This window comes from Podarcis filfolensis (genome assembly GCF_964270895.1).
Source record: "Podarcis filfolensis genome assembly, chromosome: 11".
In the NCBI taxonomy this organism is placed as follows: Eukaryota; Metazoa; Chordata; class Lepidosauria; order Squamata; family Lacertidae; genus Podarcis; species Podarcis filfolensis.
The window spans coordinates 51,584,384-51,598,463 of NC_139613.1; the positions used below are offsets into that span (position 1 = coordinate 51,584,384).

The 14,080-nt window shown below is 46.4% G+C and overlaps 1 protein-coding gene across 6 annotated transcripts in view; it reads left to right on the forward strand.

Moving 5' to 3' along the window:
• SEMA4D (semaphorin 4D) overlaps positions 1-14,080 on the forward strand; it is a 120,687-nt gene that overhangs the window by 77,159 nt on the left and 29,448 nt on the right. For 5 of the 6 annotated variants that reach the window (XM_083576729.1, XM_083576734.1, XM_083576732.1 and 2 more), the window contains one exon: positions 10,052-10,441. In XM_083576729.1, the coding sequence (XP_083432855.1) occupies positions 10,351-10,441 (91 nt within the window). In that variant the 5' untranslated portion in view covers positions 10,052-10,350. Of the gene's footprint in view, positions 1-325; positions 382-10,051; positions 10,442-14,080 lie in introns of all 6 variants that reach the window. The other variant, XM_083576731.1, reaches the window with a different exon arrangement.

The following is a 14,080-nucleotide window of genomic DNA, read 5'->3' on the forward strand; positions in this document are numbered from 1 at the left end:
CTAAGAAAATGAACAGTAATTTCATGTGACAAATACTGCTTCTCTTTCTGCCAACGGAAGCCGTTCAGCTAAACATCATGAAAACTTCTCTGTCTGTGTGTATTGAACTTTGTACTCCTCAAACAAGCTATTTGTGGCTTTGACAACCATATAATTAAACAATTATAGAGCTGGAGTTTCATTCGATAAAATAGCCTGCATAGTCACTTGTCTGGAAAGGCTGTAGTACTTGCACAGTAATGAATGACTTAAAGAATATTTCTCGGCAACTAATGTCTGTCAGGCTGAGATGCTTAACTTGAGACCTCTTAACCCATCTTGACAGGCATCTCCGCAAGAACTCTGAGGCCCTTGTTGCAGGACTTTGCACTCTGTAAATAGGTATGAGAGCATGTTGTTTTCTCTGTCTATTATCTAGCTTCTTCCATTGCCCTCACAGCGTGTTGAACCCTGCTGCTTAAGGAATGATTGTTGAAACACTCCGTTAACTCTTAGGAAGGCTAAGGCTTTGTTTTTGTGAATGGCTAAAGGCCAGTGGTCTTGTTTAGCAAATATTGAATCCACAATGGCAGTTGTCTGCCACTGCCTCTAAATTACTACTGGCTAATTGCACAGTTGTCCACTGCTATTTCCCTTGGATTGATAGAAAAAGATAGTTGGATGGTTTTGAAGTAGCATGCAGAACGACTTCCGGGCAGAAATGGTTGTAGTGCCATTTTCAGAGACTATATCCCTGCACATCTCCTTACAGCTAAACAATACTTTTGCATTATTCATATATTGGGCAGCCTTCACCAGTCACTTGCCCTCCAGGCAACTCCTAACATCTCTAACCATTGACCATGCTGGCTGGGCTGATGGGAGTTGTAGTCCAGATTATTTAGAGGGTACCAGGGTGGTGGAGGGACGCGGGTGGCGCTGTGGGTTAAACCACAGAGCTAGGACTTGCCGATCAGAAGGTCAGCGGTTCGAATCCCCACGACGGGGTGAGCTCCCATTGCTCAGTCCCTGCTCCTGCCAACCTAGCAGTTCGAAAGCTCGTCAAAGTGCAAGTAGATAAATAGGTGCCGTTCCGGCAGGAAGGTAAACGGTGTTTCCGTGCGCTGCTGTGGTTTGTCAGAAGCGGCTTAGTCATGCTGGCCACGTGACCCGGAAGCTGTACTCCAGCTCCCTCAGCCAATAAAGCAAGATGAGCGCCGCAACTCCAGAGTCCGTCACGACTGGACCTAATGGTCAGGGGTTCCTTTACCTTTACCAGGGTGGTGAAGGCTGGCCTGGACCATCTCCAGGTTCTTTTGAATGATAGGCACGTCACCTCCATGCATATACATTCTTTCTACCATGTGGCTACTGCTTCACTTTTCTGCCACCTCCTCACTTGCCCACTCCTTTTTGGTTACATGTTCAATCAGCCATGTCTGTGTAGCAATGGAGCGTCAACTCAAGAACAGATGGTGGCCCACAACAGCAAACAAGATCTTTTTTTATTAAAGGGTGGTCTTCAAGGCAGTTGACTTTTCTCAGCTGTCGAACCAGCAGCTCTAGACATAGCCAGTTACTGGGCAGATTCTATTAAACTTCATTGACGCGTGTTGCCAAGACTGTTGGCTTGGGGTGGGCAAACTGTGGAGCATCTGCAGGTTACAGGATTTGGAGCAGACCCTTGTTTCAACACTGTCATTTGGATTAAGGCTTTGATGTCCAGTAGCACAGGGGTGAGGAGAAGTATTTTACAGGTGAAGTTTAATACTGGAGTAAGCAACTGATGGTTGGAAAAGGTTGCTGTAAATCTATCTTCATTTTTGCCCTCTGGGAGAGAGAGAGAGAGGAATCGATCTAACGCAAGACCTGGTGTTAGATCTGGTTCTCACTGGGATGGTAAAGCTGTGTCTGGGCTATCCATTGTTTGGAGGAGTGTTCAGTCGTAGAGTCTTCAAAATGCATGAATGTTTTTCCATACAAAAATGAGTCAGGTCTTTAAAACCTCAGTGGGCTACCTGTTGCCATACAGCTTAGCCAGAGGGCTACCATCTCAGAATTAGGGCATACTCTAGTGCAGGCACGTCCAACTTCCAAGAGACTGCGATCTACTCCCACTATAAAAAAAACAGGCAGTGATCTACCCATTGGATTTTGGATTGTTCAGAGTTTTTGAGCTTTTTGGGGGGGGAGGATCAGCCAAAAGTTGTTGAGCTTTTTTTGTCAGGGCAAACCTGCCCTAAATATGGCTAATGTTGAAACTCACTGATTTTGCTCTATAAATCCCTAAAACGTGTATTAGAAAGACCAAATGCTCTCGTATGAACCTATCTGGCTGTTAGAGTCTTCTTTGTTGTTGTTGTTTAGTCGTGTCCGACTCTTCGTGACCCCCTGGACCATAGCATGCCAGGCACTCCTGTCTTCCACTGCCTCCCGCAGTTTGGTCAAACTCATGCTGGTAGCTTCGAGAACACTGTCCAACCATGTCTTCCTCTGTCGTCCCCTTCTCCTTGCGCCCTCCATCTTGCCCAACATCAGGGTCTTTTCCAGGGAGTCTTCTCTTCTCATGAGGTGGCCAAAGTACTGGAGTCTCAGCTTCAGGATCTGTCCTTCCAGTGAGCACTCAAGCATCTTCTTTAGAAGCCTTCAAAAGTAAGATAGTTGGTTACCAGTAGCGGTGGCTTCTCTGTACTGGTGTGCTGTTTGAAGTCCATTCCATGTAAGTCCATATGAACTGGCACATAATCTGATAACTTCTAAACCACCAGATTAAAATGATGTTCATGTCAGGAGCTCAACTTATACTCGAGTAGGACCCTGGTAGAGACACATGCCCTCCTGGTCGATCGTTTGGGAGCTTCAAAAGCTTTCTTCTGCCCAAACATCACAGTGACCAATGCCAACAGACACCAGCACACTTAGGGATCCGCAGAGTTTGCGCAGCTGCGTAACAGACCTCAGCAACTCAGCATTTTGGCTAATCTACTTTGTTTACATATAAACATGCGCGGAGCTCTGCAACATTGCTCACTCTCTCTCTAGCATCTGACAGCAAAGAAAGAAAGAACAAAGGACAATAGTCCCGCTTCATGGAACACAGTAACACAAACATCCTGTCTCTGTCACTTCCCTCTTTGTGGAGTCAAAACATATACCGTCATGTGATAGACAACAATCCCATGACTGCAGCTATGGAGCAGGAATTCTAACAGTTCACACAGGCTCTAAGTGGTTGATAAATTAGGTTCTGTTACAGCTCCGACTGCTATTGGCAAATTCTGTTATAGCTTGTTTGTACATGTGATACTGTTTTATATCTGTAAGTTTCCCTGAGAACTGGACTTGAAAGGTGGTATATAAAATATTTTGGCTGAAAATGCTTGAAAATACATGGAGATGCGTAGTTGTACCAGTTATGAATCAGCAACATTTTTACAAACACATGCATGTTTTAATGTAGGTTGAAAACTGCCTTGAGATTTTTTCCTTAAAAATATAGAAATGAAATGAATAATAATAATAATTTTTAAACTTTTTGCTGCATTTGGAATGATGCTTATGTAGATAGATTTTTATATGGGGCTTGTGTCTAAACAGCAGCTTTAAATTAACAACCTTAATCTTCATTTACATTTGTTTCATACTCACCCAATTCAGCATGATTTGTTTGCAAGCAAATGTTGCTACTTAATTGGAAACAAGCACTGGAAATGGGATGCATATTGAGACACACCCATTTTCACAAAAGACCCTTTCAGTAAAATAACCATGCGTTTAAGGCGTGATGGAAGCATTCCAGGTTCTCTTATTATCTGTATTCGCATAACTGTAGCAGGCAAAAGACCTTTTCCTTAGCAGCCAAGTGGAACTGGATGTGAAGCGCATTTTCTTGGCTCTCTGCCCCAGATCGCATCAGTAGGGCTTGGTGCGCATACCTGAGAAATGGTACTTCCGCATCCCCAAGGGGCACATTAAACGAGCTCTTGGCAGAGAAATGGTTGGTCGGGTGGATTTTATTAAGCAGCAGCCAACTGTCGGATTGAATGCTTAAATCGTATTGTTTACTTATGCTGCAGATATGCAGTATTCTTTACAGGCAAAGGGTAAATCTGTTGGAATCGGGTTCTGTTCGTTGATTGGCTAGCTGCAAATCGTGCACGGCCATGTTTCTCGAAGGCAGAGCACACCTGCAGGCCAAGCATAGGCCCTGCAAGGTTCCTCAGCCTGGGGCCAGTTGAGAATGTAGGTGGGATGAGTGTTGCCTTTTTAAATACCCCCACCCCATCTCTGTTTTGAAAATTCCTTGCATGCAGAATGCTAACATGTAGAAAAGCCAATATCTGCTGCTGCTTCTCCCAGGGATTGGGTAGAATCAGCTACCAGTGCAGAATGGCGAGGCTTGCATACTCTTTTGGTGGTGTCAAGATCCAAGTTGTAAGCTGTATAGCATGTGTGATAGAGCTAAATATGAAAGGGGTTTGGCATTGAGAAAGTGGGCATTTTTTCCCTTGCTTTCCCATAATAGCTGAAGCAGAGTTCATCCAAAGAGATTGATTAGTGATAGATTCAGAATGCACAGAACAAAACAACTACTTCCACCCAAAGCATTAACGGAGAGCCAGTGTGGTATAGTGGCATAGCTGTCAACTTACAGATTTGAAAATAAGGGACCAACAGCCTCGAAAATAAGGGACCAGCAGCCAAAATAAGGGATTTTCCAAGCACAGGTATGTTCAACTTCTGAGCCCCTCCGAGCCAAAGGTAGAAAGCCCAGCCAGCAGCCAAACGAAGCCTCAAGCCTCAAGGAAAACCCCGTCACCTCTCCGCTGGGAAGCGCTGAGCAAAGGCGAGTCCCCAGGCAACACAGCCGATTTGATCAGCACAAGGCATGCAAGCTCCACCCCCCAGTCGTTCTTAGCTTCCTTATTGGGTGAGCAACGCAGCCAAGCCACACAGTTGGAGCCTCCCTCCTCCCTGGCCGGCAAGGAGGGAGGGAGAGGAGCTGCTTCCTTTGAAACCCAGGAAATTTAAGGGACAGCAGCAAAATGCGACAGCAGCGGGACATGGCGCTGGGATAAGGGACTGTCCCGCCAAATAAGGGTCGCTTGACAGCTATGTGTAGTCGTTAAGAGCGGTAGACTCGTAATCTGGTGAGCTGGGTTCGCGTCTCCGCTCCTCCACATGCAGCTGCTGGGTGAACTTGGGCTAGTCATACTTCTCTGAAATCTCTCAGCCCCATTTACCTCACAGAGTGTTTTTTGTGGGGCAGGAAGGGAAAGGAGAACATTAGCCGCTTTGAGACTCCTTTGGGTAGTGATAAAGCGGGATATCAAATCCAAACTCTTCTTCTTCTTCTTAGGGCAGGCACGTCCAACTCCCAAGAGACTGTGATCTACTCCCAGTATTAAAAAACTGGCAGTGATCTATTTATTGGAGGGAGGAGGAGCGTGCGTAGGGTGGGTGGATTGCCCAGAGTTCTTCAGCTTTTATTTGTTAATTTTCAGTAAACTTTATTTAATCCCATGATCGATAAGGATCCCATGATTGACCAGGATCAGCCGGGAATCTACCAGTAGATCGTGATCTGCTGGTTGGACATGCCTGGCTTAGGGAGTTCACCACCACAGTGGTGACAGCCATTGACTTAGATGGCTGTAAAGGAGGATTAGACAGACTCATGGAGGATAAGTCTACCAGTGACTAAGTAGCTACGATGGCTAACTGGAACTCCAGTTCAGAAGTTGGAAATTCCAGCTGCTGAGGAGAGCCCTACCTTGGCTTGTGGACTTTCCAAAGGCCTCTTGACCTCTGTAGAAAACAGGAACCTTGAATAGGTAGACCAAGAATGGAGAACCTTTAGCCCTCCAGATGTTGTTGAACTACAACTCCCATCATTCCTGACCCCTGGCCATGGTAGCTGGGGCTGTTGGGAGTTGGAGTGCAATAACAGGGACGCCCATCCCTGAAACAGATGGGCTTCTCTTGCATTCTTTCAGTTGAGCTCTTGAGCTACTCCTGCATGAAACCAATGTAAGTTTCCCTAATGGTGGCCATTGCATATCTGCCATCCATTTTGTTCAAGCCACATGACGGTATTTTTAAACATAACATTATGTCATAAATTGACTTTTGTAAGTGCCTTTAAAAATAAGGAGGCCTGACTTGTGTGATTGTGTCTCCCCCCCCCCCAACTTTGGAAGCTGTTATATCGTTTTTTAACATAGTGCTGCTGGCTGCACCAGCTGTATGTTCTGGTGACACATACTAATTTCTCCCGGCACAAAGATTATTAGTGCTGCCATTGAACCAGTGTGAAAGAATAAATATAAGCATATTTTTGAGAGAGACATATACACGGTCCCCATCCATCTGTCTGATTTTTAATTATGTGAGGCAGGTGATTATATAGTGTAGCAGAATTCCTGTCATAAAATTATCCTTCTGTTGGGTGTCTTTCTAAGTGATCGTCTAAATGTCTCTGCTTGTTGCAAATAGAACTTTGAGTAATGCTCATTCTTTTTGGTTTGTTTCTTCATGTTCACTGCAAGTCTGTGTGTCCAACCTCATACATGTAATCTTTTGTTTAATTGTGTAGTACTATCAGTTCCCACCAGAATGGAGTGATTTCACAGATTAGGGCACTAGACTAGACATCTGTCCACAATCTCCTCCTATCTCCTTGTTGCTGGCAACAGCCCCTCCTGTCTGCACGAAGTTCTTATTATACCCATTACAAAGATCCTCCTCATTGATGCTGATGCCACCTATAAAACCCCAACTTGAGGGTTCGAGGCCACCAGTCCTTTCCTCAAAAAGAGTTTGGGCGAGGAAAATAAATAAGTTTATCTCCCTTGGTCTGGGGGCAGAAATGGAAACAGCATCAAGGATGAGCACTTTCAGTCTACCTGTGCATGTATTTTGTCCTCCTAACACACAACATGCATCTTAGCAGCAGCAACAGCAACAACAACAATTTTATTATTTATACCCCACCCATCTGGCTGGGTTTCCCCAGCCACTCTGGGTGGCTTCCAACAGAATATTAAAAAGCATCAAACATTAAAAACTTCCCTAAACAGGACTGCGTTTCCTTGACATCTAGTGGGAGGGCGTTCCACAGAGAGGGTGCCACCACCGAAAAGGCCCTGTGCCTGGTTCCCTGTAACCTCACTTCTCACAGGGAGGGAACCGCCAGAAGGTCCTCAGAGCTGGACCTCAGTGTCCAGGCTGAATGATGAGGGTGGAGATACTCCTTCAGGTATACTGGGCTGAGGCTGTTTAAGGCTTTCAGCACCAACACTTTGAATTGTGCTCGGAAATGTGCTGAGAGCCAACGAAGGTCTCTCGTTTATCAGCTCTTTCCCTTCTCATTTGCTGGTGCTGCTTTGCAGCCTAAACCAGAGCTGGGTCAATTGTTCTCTCTGGGAAACTGCCACTCTGCCACCAGAAGTGGAGTTGCAGCTCTTTGGCTGAAAAAGTTATCCAGCCCACCTCATACAGTCAACCCCTAAATACCACCCAAACTCATACTTATGAAGTCAACAGAGACAACAAAATAATGCTAGGGGGGTTGCTTCCAGGGTGGGTTGGAAGGTAGGATTAACACTAGGTGTCCCTCGTCACCCTCCCATCCTCAGATATCAATCCCAAGTGTAGACTCTAGAGAGAAAACAGAAAGCAAAGTAAGTTGGGGAAATGCCTTCACAGGAAAACATACTGAGCTAAACAAAAAGAAGATTATTGCTGAAGAGTTAGCCATTGGATTTGCTTGTTTGTTTGCCCTTCATTTAGCTAGATTCAACTGTTTCATGTCTCTGCAAGCGACGGTAGGAGCGACTTCTCTCCTTTCACTCTAGTCATGATTTTGGAAAGAGGAATTACAGTCGTACCTTGGTTTTCCAACAGCTTAGTTCTCAAACGTTTTGGCTCCCGAACGCCGCAAACTCGGAAGTGACTGTTTTGATTTGAGAACTATTTTTGGAAGCCGAAAATCTGATGGGGCTTCTGATTGGCTGCAGGAGCTTCCTGCAGCCAGTCAGAAGCCGCGCTTTGGTTTCCAGACGTTTTGGAAGTTGAACGGACTTGCGGAACGGATTCCGTTTGACTTCCAAGGTACGACTGTATATGAAGTTTCCTGAGTTGCTGCTGTATGATAAATTGGCCTCTGTGCAGTGCCTTATCCCATCAGTACGCCACTTATTTCCTGAACAAAGGTGCAAACTAATTAGTTGAAATAGTCATTAAAATAAATTGACTTTATAATTCTTAGAAGTATACAGGCACAGTTCCGGCACCACCTCTGGCATCTAAAGAAGTAGGACTGTAGTCTATGAAAAGATACGCTGTGTAAAATAAGCACTACTTGCCTTTGGCTTCAAATAACAGTAAATGGCTTTTCCAATATACTATTTAAGGAACACACACACACACACGAACAATTCTCTTATTTTAGAAAATAATGCATTGAATAACTTAATATTTGCTCAGAAACACAGAGTGTAAAAGATAATGAGCAAGACCTTTTACTAGAATTCCAAGTGATCAGAATTTTAAAGAAATGAGGGTTGGCAGTTACTAAGCAGAAGAATGTTCCCTAAATAATGGGAAGTACGATTGTTACAACTGGGAATTACAGTTCTAAATATTCATAAATTGAAAACTAAGCAAATAGCGAAGCTTAAGTAGTTATCAAGTATTATTAAAATGGGTCACCCAGATGGACTCAGTAGGATTATCCTGGTGGAATATTAGATAGAGCCAGGGGTGGCTTTCAATAGCTGCCATGACTTGTCAACCTTGATTCATAAGCTCAGAATTGCAAATACAGAGCTCAGCGCAGTCCAAAATAGGTATACGTCCATGCATAGAAGGCTGCCACAGGTCATGGCAAAAGAAGAGAACACAGAAGAGAAAATGGTAGGGTTTTTAAGAGGAAAAAATCCAAAACAAACTGTCCCAAGTTCATCTGGTCTGTATTCACCTCCAGTGAACCACAGTGGAGGGATCTTCATAGTAGATCTGTAAATCTCCTATATATATTAGATGCAAGGCCCAGGAAAGGTATTGGTAAGCATCTGTCTTGATGTCAGGATCCCTCGGTGCTTATTAGTTGCCATGGTTACATTCTTCCGCTGGCTCACCTTTTATGTAGACTGAAAATGAGAAATTGAACTGGAATAGCTCGAACAAAGAAGTTACATAATTTGCCCAGACACAATAAATCTAGCTGAGTCATTAAAGCTGCCATCTTATATATTTATGCATCTGTGCTGACTTCCTGTTGGTCTCATGCCTAGAGTTCCACTGAAAGGTACTTGGTTGAAATAATTAGAAAATAGGGACAGTTTTGCATGCATTCAAACACAAGCCTGTTCTGTACCATTATCTGCAGAGAATGGGCGTGCAAAACATTCAGCTAAATGCATAGCGCTGTCTAGTCATATACTGAATTTGCTAATTCGGTGAAATATAGCAATTCCAAAAAATTGAATTCAGTAGATTATAGCGCATTTGGCAATTAATCTTTGGAGTTGCCTTTCTTTTGTGAAGAGATGGGGTTCACTTAGCCGCAAAGCTCACTTCATGACCTTCAAGATTCCCCCCAAGATGGTATCTGAAATTGGGAATCTAAGACTCTGAATGCTTCATAGTTTTGAAGCAAAATCCTGGGATTCATACAACTCCTACAGAAAGCCCATGGGTTGCACAGAAATGTCTCGAGCTGCCTGCAGCCGAAACCTCTGCATGGCAATATGTAGTTCCATTTTAGTCTTTTGTTAAAATATTTAAAATACACCTTGAACTTCGAAAATGCAACATCTCCCTTCCATAGCCCCAAAACGCTTGTCTGCAAGTATTGATATGACAGATATGAATAATGAGAGCTCATGGAAAATTATGGTTGTTAATAGCTTCCTGTGGCTATTTCTGAAAATGAGCCACTGTTTCCTTTTATAAAACCAGAGTCTTTGCTGTGGGGACGTTTCTTAACAAAGGAAAGAGTGTAGCTTGGAAATCATTAGCTACTGTGAAAACCTGACAACTTCCTTCCTTCTGCCTTTTATTTCTGCAGCTTTATACACCAACCCAACGGATCAGAAGCATGTGCTTAAGAAGTAGAGGTTTTGCTGAGGCTCCTTCTAGAAATCTTTTCCGTCCTCTGCTGTGGCAAATGCATGCCTCTTGGGGGAAGTGATCTGTCAGATAGCAGGCATTCGGAAACACCCTCGCAAGGAACCGACGGCTCGTGCGTTTAGTATGAAGATGCCCATATCTTCGCAGACCCTCTGAACTCCAAAGGCGTTTCTTCTGCCAAATGAACTTTTGCTGCTGTGGTTGCCCATCTGCATTCATAGACTAAGGACATTTAACATGGCTCTTGTTCTATACGGGGCTGTGAGTTTATTTCTTGGAATGGCAGCAGCATTTGGCCCAGTGCCCCGGATTACCTGGGAACACAAAGGTAAGAGCGTAGCTTACGGTAAGGATAGTGATTCATAAAATAAATGAGTAGTAGTTCTGTATTTTGCTGATACAAAATCCTCCATAGCAGTAGATTAAAGGCTTGTTTAATGTTGTCATACAGTATAGCCCAGGGTTTCCCAAACTTGGGTCTCTCGCTGTTTTGGGACTACAACTCCCATCATCCCTAGCTAGTAGGATCAATGGTCAGGGATGATGGGAATTGTAGTCCCCCCAAAAACTGGAGACCCATGTTCAGAAAACCCTGGTATAGCCAATGCAAAATAGTGTTGATGTGTACAGAATTGGCACGACAACTCAGTGAAATAATGGAAGTGGAAGACCTACTCAGAACTTTCTAGCAAGAGTTGGAAGTCTGGCATTGTATAGTAAACAACTTTTTTTTTTTTTGCTACCTTTGCATTTACATCTTTGGTTATTCCTTGGTATTTAATGAGGAGACCTTGAAGAACAACTACCTCATAGTTAGTTTCCAATTATTGTTTTCCTATGTTTCTCTGTGCCTCACAAGGAACCATTGTTTTTTGGATTGACTCGAGTAACTCCTTTCAGTTGGCACAGTGGGCTGCTGCTTCCCTGCCCCTCAGCAACATAATCACTGCCACATATAGAATGGTTGGTTGTGGGGGGAGGTCAAGTGGTCAACCACACAGGCCAAGCCAAATCCTGAGCTCCCACCTATATAGTAGGGCAGGTCAATGTCAAGTTTTCAACATTGCGATGTATTGCCCGGCAAACTTTGTGATCTGGCGATACCAGTATACCTGAAAAAGCGTCTCCACCCCCATCATTCAGCCCGGACACTGAGGTCCAGTGCCGAGGGCCTTCTGGCGGTTCCTTCACTGAGAGAAGTAAGGTTACAGGGAACCAGGCAGAGGGCCTTCTCAGTAGTGGCACCCGCCCAGTGGAACACCCTCCCATCAGATGTCAAGGAAATAAACAATTATCTGACTTTTAGAAGACATCTGAAGGCAGCCCTGTTTAGGGAAGTTTTTAATGTTTGATGTTTTATCGTGTTCTTGATATTCTGTTGGACGCGGGTAGCACTGTGGCTTAAACCACAGAGCCTAGGACTTGCCGATCAGAAGGTCGGCGGTTCAAATCCCCGAGACAGGGTGAGCTCCCGTTGCTCGGTCCCTGCTCCTGCCAACCTAGCAGTTCGAAAGCACCTCAAGGTGCAAGTAGATACATAGGTACCGCTCCGGTGGGAAGGTAAACAGCGTTTCCGTGCACTGCTCTGGTTTGCCAGAAGCGGCTTAGTCATGTTGACCACATGACCCGGAAGCTTTACGTCGGCTCCCTCGGCCAATAAAGCGAGATGAGCGCCTCAACCCCAGAGTCATCTGCTACTGGACCTAACGGTCAGAGGTCCATTTACCTTTACCTAATATTCTGTTGGGAACCACCCAGAGTGGCTGGGGAAAACCCGCCAGATGGACGCGGTATAAATAATAAATTTCAGTGGTGCCCCGCAAGACGAACGCCTCGCAAGACGAAAAACCCGCTAGACGAAAGGGTTTTCTGTTTTTCGATGCGCTTCGCAAGACGAATTTCCCTATGGGCTTCCTTCGCAAGACGAAAGCCCATAGGGAAATCTCCAGGACAGCGGGGAAGCGCAGCGCGTTTTCCCCACTGTCCTCGGACCTCCTCCGAAGGCTGGCGGTGGGGCGTAGAGACCTCCTCCCGCCGCCAGCCTTCGGAAGGCTGCTCCGAAGGCTGGCGGCGGGAGGAGGTCTCTCCGCCCCACCGGCAGCCTTCGGAAGACTGCTCCGAAGGCTGGCGGCGGGAGGAGGTCTCTCCGCCCCACCGGCAGCCTTCGGAAGGCTGCTCCGAAGGCTGGCGGCGGGAGGAGGTCTCTCCGCCCCACCGGCAGCCTTCGGAAGGCTGCTCCGAAGGCTGGCGGCGGGAGGAGGTCTCTCCGCCCCACCGGCAGCCTTCGGAAGGCTGCTCCGAAGGCTGGCGGCGGGAGGAGGTCTCTCCGCCCCACCGGCAGCCTTCGGAAGGCTGCTCCGAAGGCTGGCGGCGGGAGGAGGTCTCTCCGCCCCACCGGCAGCCTTCGGAAGGCTGCTCTGAAGGCTGGCGGTGGGGCGGAGAGACCTTCTCCCCGCGCCAGCCTTCGGATGGCTGTCCTGAAGACTTGCGGTGGGAGGAGGGTTTTCCTTCCCACTGCCAACGTTCAGAATGCTGTTCTGAATGTTGGCGGTGGGGAGGAAAAACCCTCCTCCCACCGCAAGCCCCGGGAACAGAGGAGAAGCGCTGCGCGCCTTCCCCTCTGTTCCCGGACCCGTCCTGAAGGCTTGCGGTGGGGAGAAAAGCCCTTCTCCGCACCGCCAGCCTGGCAAGCGGTCTCCATAGGAACGCATTAATTGATTTTCAATGCATTCCTATGGGAAACCGTGCTTTGCAAGACGAAAAACTCGCAAGAAGAAAAAACTTGCGGAACGAATTAATTTCGTCTTGCGAGGCACCACTGTATTACTATTATTATCATCACTACTACTACTACTACTATTACTACTACTACTACTACTACTACATCACAATGTTCAAAACCCTGCTTCCTACCACACCACTGCAAGGCATCAGGGGGAGATCGCTATGGCAGCTTCATCTCTGTGAGGAAGCACTCTCCCGCTCACCAGCTGAGCAGGAGAAGGATTAGGGTCACTCAGACAGGGAGCGCGAAGCCTCCTGCCCCCCAAGTGAGGGAGCCCAATGCTTCTCTCGCTTGGAAGTGAGCTAGAGAAGTATCGGGGCTCCCTCAGCTGGGGAATGGCTACACTCTGAGCTCCCACCCCGCTGCTGGCTCACACGAGCTGGCGGTGAGTTGGGGCCTCTGCAAGACAGCTTGGCTGAGGCAAGGGCAGCCATGCGCTCCTCAGCCGAACAGTTTAAAGAAGCAGAGGGAGGAACAAGTTGTATTGGCACCTTGCTGATGCAACTTGTTTCTCCCTCTGCGCCGGCATGAAGGCAGAGTGGGATGGCGGCTTCACTAAACGGTATATCGCTGGTGAAACGGCCGCTGTGTCTGCTACCAGCACATGCTGGAGGGAGTTGAACGATGGCAGCTTCACCTGCGATACACCGCCATCACGGTCTGCCCCTCATACTGGTCCTGAGCGATGTATCAATACATCAATCGCCGGCCAGCTGTGCACCCACACAGCCCTGCCCTTGCTGTTGTCCCACCCTGGTCAGCGGTACCAAAATTGCTGTTGGGAGAGTGGGGCCACAGCACCACCCCATCGGGCCAATTCTTTCTGACTACTCAATGTTACATTTTCAAAAAAAGGAAAAGGCCGCCATTTTGAGTTCCCCAGCATCTCACAAGACACCCTGAAATCCCTTAGGCACCTAATGTAGATAATAAATTACACCTGCATATCTCCCTTCCTCCATCTTCACGTTGTAGAATTTGGGTGACAACATGGTCAGTGTTTCTTCCCTCTTTCTCCCAAGTTTTGATCAACTTCCAGCCTGATGAACAGATATGGAAAGCTTACATAGATTTTAACATTTAGGTTGGTTCTAATAAAAGCCATTATTCTGTGGCTTCTGCATATCACTTGACTAGAGGGCCCCCTAAATCTTTTCATTGTTTCTCACTCAGGAAGAACCC